The sequence below is a fragment of the Sinocyclocheilus anshuiensis genome, unplaced genomic scaffold, assembly GCF_001515605.1.
Source record: "Sinocyclocheilus anshuiensis isolate Anshui unplaced genomic scaffold, SAMN03320099.WGS_v1.1 scaffold260, whole genome shotgun sequence".
Taxonomy (NCBI): Eukaryota; Metazoa; Chordata; class Actinopteri; order Cypriniformes; family Cyprinidae; genus Sinocyclocheilus; species Sinocyclocheilus anshuiensis.
In genome coordinates, this window is record NW_015557134.1 from 473494 (window position 1) to 480464 (window position 6971).

Genomic DNA, 6971 nt, shown 5'->3' on the forward strand with positions numbered 1-6971 from the left:
AAAAGGTTCTTCTATGGCATCGTGAAGTACCTTTATTTTGAAGAGTGTATTAGGCTATTATTATTATAATATTATTTTTATTATTATTTATTTTTTTATTAACCTTTATGTTGTATTTTGTCTTGATGCGATGTAGCCTAATGAACAATACTTTCCAACTGCCCCATGGAAAAAAATAAATAAAAAGGATATTTAATTCGTTTTTTCTAATAAAGACGAGAACGACTCTAAAGTTGATTGACATATTAGAAAAAAAGGTTGAGGGCAGCTTTGAGGTTAAAAGCACTCCTCCAGTTGCTGGAGGCTATATATAAATTCGATTTTTTTTCTTAAAGCGTGAATTGATCATAAGTGTTTCTGATTTTAATATACGCCGATTAGAGTTTCTAATCCAGAAAGATTATTAAAATGTTAAAGTCATCTAATTATACATTCCTCATCTCATCTGATGAAACTACTAACTACAAACTACTTTTTTCTACACACAAGGTCCATATGGTAAATAATACAATTGATGAGCAATTTATTTTCCACATGAGGCCACGGTAGAATCTCTATTAAATACTCAAGTTTTTAAAAAGCCAGTGATGACGTGCTAATGTCAGCATGTCCATAATAAAGAGATACTTGACCAATTCAGAAATTGGGGACTAAACGATCTGCATTTTAAAGAATGATGTCACACAACACGTTCTGTTTTGTGACTTGTAACAAAATGAAAGCCAATAAGGAGAGGGAGAGTGAGCACTGTCCAATCAGAGAAGAGAAGAGCTCAACGAGTTCCGCGCAGGGATCCAGTGGAGAGAGAGAGTGCCAGAAATCTGCCAAGTCCTCGTGCCAAAAACTTTTCACCCACAGACGAATGCGTCCAAACCATCCTAAATCAAGAATTGAATCTCGAGGAGTAATACATCACAAAGTAGCTATTACTAGGGATTCCCTCACTCATAGATCTTGAGTTTTCCATAGTACAATTCCAGGGCAGTCCGAAATTGTCTGTGGAATAAACTCACTGGAAAGCTTCAGGTGGTGAGGATGGACCGAGCCCCAAGCTCTAGCCCAAGTGGCACCAGTCAAACATCACAACCTACCCAACATGAACCCATCAGCTTCGGCATTGACCAGATTCTCAGCGGCACCGATCAAGAGCCACAGCAGAACTCGACCAGGAATAACTCCGAGAGCAGCAGCAGCGGCAGCGCGAGCGGAGGCAGTTACCATCTCGGCAGCCCAACAGGAGCGAGCGCAACGCCGTACACACTAACCGGCACTTTTCACGGCATCGCGGCTCCATATGAGGAATCCAGTCCATACGGAGTGAACTTGACCCTTGCACACGGAGGAGTGATTAGGGTCCCGGCTCACAGGCCCCTGGCCGCGGCCGTGCCTCCACCCATGGCCAGCGCGGTGCCCGGTCTTGGGAGCCTCAGTTTTCCCTGGATGGAGAGCAGCCAGCGCTTCGCAAAAGACAGGTTTGCAGGTAAACAAATAGTCTTATTCTTTCGATCTGTTCACTTTTCTAACAAAATCCTCGTGGTTGAAGTTATCAGAATCAGGAAATGGTGAATTGTCTGAGAAAACAAAAATCACTCAAGTTCACATTTGCGTCTTATATAACAAAAACACAAACATAATTGCAAAAAGTCCAAACTCTATGTGAATTATGTTTTAAAATAGTTGTAGTTTAAATGTCGGTGGTCTGTGGATTTTTGACAGTAAAAGTCAAGCAGACTTACAACGTATGAAATGTAAAACATACTCATTTCTAATACTATGGTGTTTTTTTTCTTGTTTTAAATATATTTATTTTGAATTCTGTTTTATTCATTTATTTTTTTATAGGACGGCATAATTATGAGAGAAGAACTAAAACAACAACAACAAAACATTTGAGCTATTGTTGGTGGCACGCTATAATAACAGTACTTTAGCAATAACTTTAGGCCTTATTTTATATTATATATAAATAAAGGCCTTATATTTAGGCCTTATATTATGTGATGCTTTAATTAACCTGTCATTAAAGTAGCCTACATTTAAATAATTAGACTATATGTTTTATTATAGCCTATTCATATGAAAGCACCACGGATTACTTAAATAGAGTAGCCTAGCCTATATTTAAAAATGTCTTTGCGAGTTATCGCAATTAAAATGTATTCCCCAAAATAGCATAATGCACTTTTAATCATTTGCCATTTTAGTTGTGCAAATTGCGATGCTGTTGCATGTGTGCTCGTGAAAGAATCACAAGGATGAATTGGTGGAGGTTTCAACAATAAATATTAGAGTATGTCTGGGAAACTTGATCCTGCTGTTTCCATAAAGAGCCGGCAGATGAATGGATGCTGCTGAGGAGCTCGTTTTAGTTTTATTTGACCTTGAAGAGCGTTGAAACACCTGTGCCGGTTATGGGCGAAATTAAATGAAAAGGCCGATAGAAAGTCAACACCTCAAAATGCTCAGCTTAGGTCAACGTGTCTGTTAACAATACGTGCAAAAAAAATTTTATTTTTTGTTTGCATGATTTTGCTTTATATTTAAGCCTATTGGACATATGCAATTTTTAACACATATCTGAATAATTGTGTAATAAATGAAATCATCGCGTTTTTTTTAGATTAACCAGATTTAATTGGATATGCAGACTTATTTTTATAATTATTTTTTGTTTTTCAAATATGTATTGAACATACCAAGCGGGCTACATAAATACAGAAATAAATGAGTATTGTTTTATTTAGTTTAACCGCTCTTTTGCATACGAATGTAAACTCTTACAATTCAGAGCTGTCACATAGATCACCAGCTTTCTTTATTCTGGGGTAAATGCGAACGCTGTGCCATTAGAAAGACATATCAATATTTCACCAGCTTTAATTATTGCCACCTATAGCTGCGGTAACAGGCGCTCTCTGCTGCTCTGTGTGTTTTGGGTAATAAATAAACGAACAATATAGGTCATTACTGTCATTAGGAGAACAGCTGCTGTTTGTAGTTGATGCAACATTAATAGGATATGTTTTGTGTGATTTTATTTTACAGCTTATATGTAACCTGAGTAACAGGCCTCTCAACAAATCCTAAGAGCATCACCAATCCATCTATTTATGAGGGTTTTTAGTATTTATCAATCAATAATATAAAGTCTAACTTGACATCTAGAAGGCATAGTGCATGAAGGCATGGAGTAATTTATAATGATGAGGAACAGAGTTTTCCTTTGACTCAGCAAGAGTCAGAAACTTGGGCTGATTAATGCAGCACACAATTACACAAACCTTTAAGTGAAAGCTAGTTTAATGTGCAAAAAGCATTTTACTTCCTAACAGTCCTTCATTTTCTTTGTCAATTATTATATGGAAAAAAAAGCTTGATTCTAAAATTGTGCAGTGCATCCAGTTTTTTTGTACAGTTTAAATCCAGTTTAAATGCATTTAAAAATATACTCTAATACTGCAAAAGCAACAGAAATATTTTACAGTGTAGGTATACGAAATACTAGGTATTTTATATTCAAAAAATCACAATATTAACAAAAAAGATTTTAAATCTTGAATAGGCAGATGCCAATTTTGCCTGAAAAATTATTTAGTGTGACAGAAGGAGGTCAATAAACTGTGTGTCAGACTCTTCATGGCTTACTTCATCTCTCACTGGCTTTTCCTTCTTTATTCATACTACAGCAGCCCTGACGCCTTTCACTGTGGCTCGCCGTATTGGTCACCCGTACCAGAACCGCACACCACCTAAGAGAAAGAAGCCCCGTACGTCTTTCTCCCGAGTGCAGATCTGTGAGCTGGAGAAGCGCTTCCACAGACAAAAATACTTGGCCAGCGCTGAACGAGCAGCTTTGGCTAAAACTCTGAAAATGACAGACGCCCAGGTCAAAACCTGGTTTCAAAACCGCAGGACCAAGTGGAGGTGAGACACAGAAAGAAAGGTTGATATATTCTAATGGAAAATGTAGAAATGTTGAGAAAAATGGTGAAAAATTCAAGTGTGATCTCACATCAACAAAGGCACAAGAACACCGCAATTTCACTAGACTATATTTCCCATTGCACATCTTTTTTTCTAAACGTTTGTCTGGACATTGATAATGTCCAATAGCACACTGTGAAATAGGTGCCCTGATTGTTTTAAAACTGTAACATGGTTTTACCCAGGGTTGTAAACAGGACCAGAAATTATTGGAATGATAGAAAGATTTACTTGATAAAATTTCATGGCTGGACATAAAATCATTAAACAGAAAGAAATGCATATTTTAACTGCCCTATTTAAAAGAAAAAAAAAATATATATATATATATATATATAGACTAACCACACTAGTGTCTGTAATGACCTGAAATCCCTTTTCAGATTTGACCTACTAACGGCCATAATACCTGTAAGAATTAATGGGGAAATAATGGTGTTGTCAAGAAGAAATATGAATTATTAATTAAGGCAAACACACTAAGGACATGCCACACTTTGGAGAAGAGGAGGGGCTGCTTGAACATTACACAAATGTAATGTCTAAATAAACTGGATATTTACCTCCATGAATCAATTACATCTCCACAACAATTAACAAAATTTCACTTAAATGAATTATATCTAAATCTATATGTTGGCAAAATATTCACACAATTAGTGATTTTTTCCTCAAAGACGACCATATCTTCTTGTAGCTTTGCTGTAGTTCATTTCACCCTGTAATTCATTGTTTGCACTGGAAACTGAAAATCTTCAGTAAATGTGCACACGAGCAAATTTGTGGCAAATGTAAAACTTCTACTCCTCTAATTTTCTCTATATCATCTCATGTCAGACGGCAGACGGCGGAAGAGAGGGAGGCAGAGCGCCAGCAGGCAAACCGGCTGATGATTCAACTCCAGCACGATGCCTTTCAGAAGTCTTTGACTGATTCAATTTCAACAGACCCGCTCTGCATCCACAACTCATCACTCTTCGCCCTGCAGAACATACAGCCTTGGGCGAGCGAGGAGAGCGGCAAGCTTGGGGGAGTGACTGCGCTCGTATGAGTACCAGAACTCAAGAAGCAAATGGCATTCTTCTTCTTTTTCAATGGACTGGGATGTTGGCTGACCTTATCTCCATCCTAAAAGACTATTCCATTCCACAAAAAAGCGAGGAACTAATATTGGCCATCCAACAGTGAGCAAACCCATACAAATAAATTGGTTCTGCGTCGTACGAGCCTCTGCAGAATAAATGAAGTCTGTTTTCTGTGGTGTGTCTGTGCGTACAGAGACTTTTATCCCCATCAGGGTCAGTTTCATTGACAAAATGACTTATAGAATGGAACAGGCCATCTCAGCTGACCCTTTTACAGATCCTCTGATCTTCTCCTCCATCCTTTCATTTGTCCTTCTGCCCCACTGTGTAATTTCTCCACCACTCAGAGCTGTAGAATACAGGATTAATGCAGAAGAGGGAAGTAACGATGACTTACTTATTTATAATGTGAGCTGCACGACCTAAAATGCCCCCAATCTGGCCATTTGTGAAAATAAAAGGACATAAAGATGCACAAATAGACACACACTTTTCCCTTTTTGTCAGGCTGGGTATGCATATTTCGTCTTTTTGGGGTTCAAAAGATAACCAGCTACTTTTGTATTTTTAATTTTATGAAACTGCATCCCGATTATTTGAGGAATCGCATGAAGCGTTCAAAAGAGAGGCATATGACGTTGTACGGGGTGGTTGCAATTTATTTTATCGGTTAGATTTATTCAGCAGTGACTCCAAACGCCGCTCAGAAACTCCTCAGAATCATGCTTCGATGGTTGAATGTTGTGTCAGAGGGAAAGAACAATTTCAGAAGAAACAAGGGTTTGTTAGATGATGTAGGTGTGCTGTTGCATCCCAAACTCTGTATTATACTTTGTATTTGATAAATATGTAAATAGCAAACAAAAAGTAATAAACATTCTGTTTTAGCATTAACACAAAAGGTGTGCTTTGCTTAATTTATTATTGCCCTAAGGTTTTTTTTTTTTTTAGAAGAGGCATTTTCCAAATCCCTAAGCAGCACTCTTCTCTGGAGTAATGTGTTGCTTTCAGAGGTCCTACCACCGTTCTACACAACTTGATCGACAAATAAACACTGAGTCCTGGTAGTTGCTTGCAGTCGATTATGCCTGCCACAGCAAAGAAGCACTTATGTCCTCAAGCAGATAAATGCGGGATCCTGTGGGACCATAAAAATGCCTTTATGCTCACAGCAACCAACTCCCTCCTCCCAAAGTGCTGACTCTCAGGAATTGACCTGTTTTAAAGGCCTGGGTGGGGAGTAAATGGAGGGGTGTCCATTATAAAGTGATTTAACAGACTCCTTACATTATGATGCTGTCGAAGCCTCAGCAGGGTGAACCTGTGGAGTTCCGCCACAGCTCTTTGTGGACAGATGGTTAGTAGTGACCTGTGCCAGGGCCTCTTTGACTGGAGAGGGTGAGGTGATGTGTACGTTGAGTCGGGGTCATCTGAGAAAGCCTTCGGTAATATAGACTCAATGCTCAAGATAATTTACACAGGAAGTATTCCTGGCTCCTTTCCACATCTACAGCAATGACATCACTTCTACGGTTGCTCAACTATAAAGTGATTTGTAAAGCGTGGTGTTTTACCGCCCTCTGCTGGCTATTACGTGCAAGTGGTCATCTACAGCCACAAACTCGGAACGAAAAATGGAATATATTCAACGTCTAAAAGATTAAAAATAAATGTAACATACAAATATAGTAAAACAATCCAACTTGTTTCAAATGCTAAAAAAGTGTAGAGTTGGTGTAGAATAGTTTTGGAAAATATAGCCAATGAATATTGGCAAACCTGTGGCACCACAGAGCAACCTGACAATGTTGCTAAACTTTTTTTTATAAGAGAACTCTTGGCTATTTATAATACTTTGTAAATGTAAAAAAAAAAAAAAAAAAAATATATATATATATATAT

The 6971-nt window shown here is 38.0% G+C and overlaps 1 protein-coding gene across 1 annotated transcript; it reads left to right on the top strand.

The window, feature by feature from the left end:
* The first annotated feature begins 1018 nt into the window (after window positions 1–1018).
* On the top strand, window positions 1019–5038 carry LOC107677998 (T-cell leukemia homeobox protein 3-like). Its single transcript, XM_016473083.1, has 3 exons — window positions 1019–1480; window positions 3687–3924; window positions 4822–5038. Exons 1-3 carry the CDS (start codon window positions 1036–1038, stop codon window positions 5033–5035), a joined length of 897 nt encoding a protein of 298 aa, XP_016328569.1. The 5' UTR covers window positions 1019–1035; the 3' UTR covers window positions 5036–5038.
* Window positions 5039–6971: the final 1933 nt, after the last annotated feature.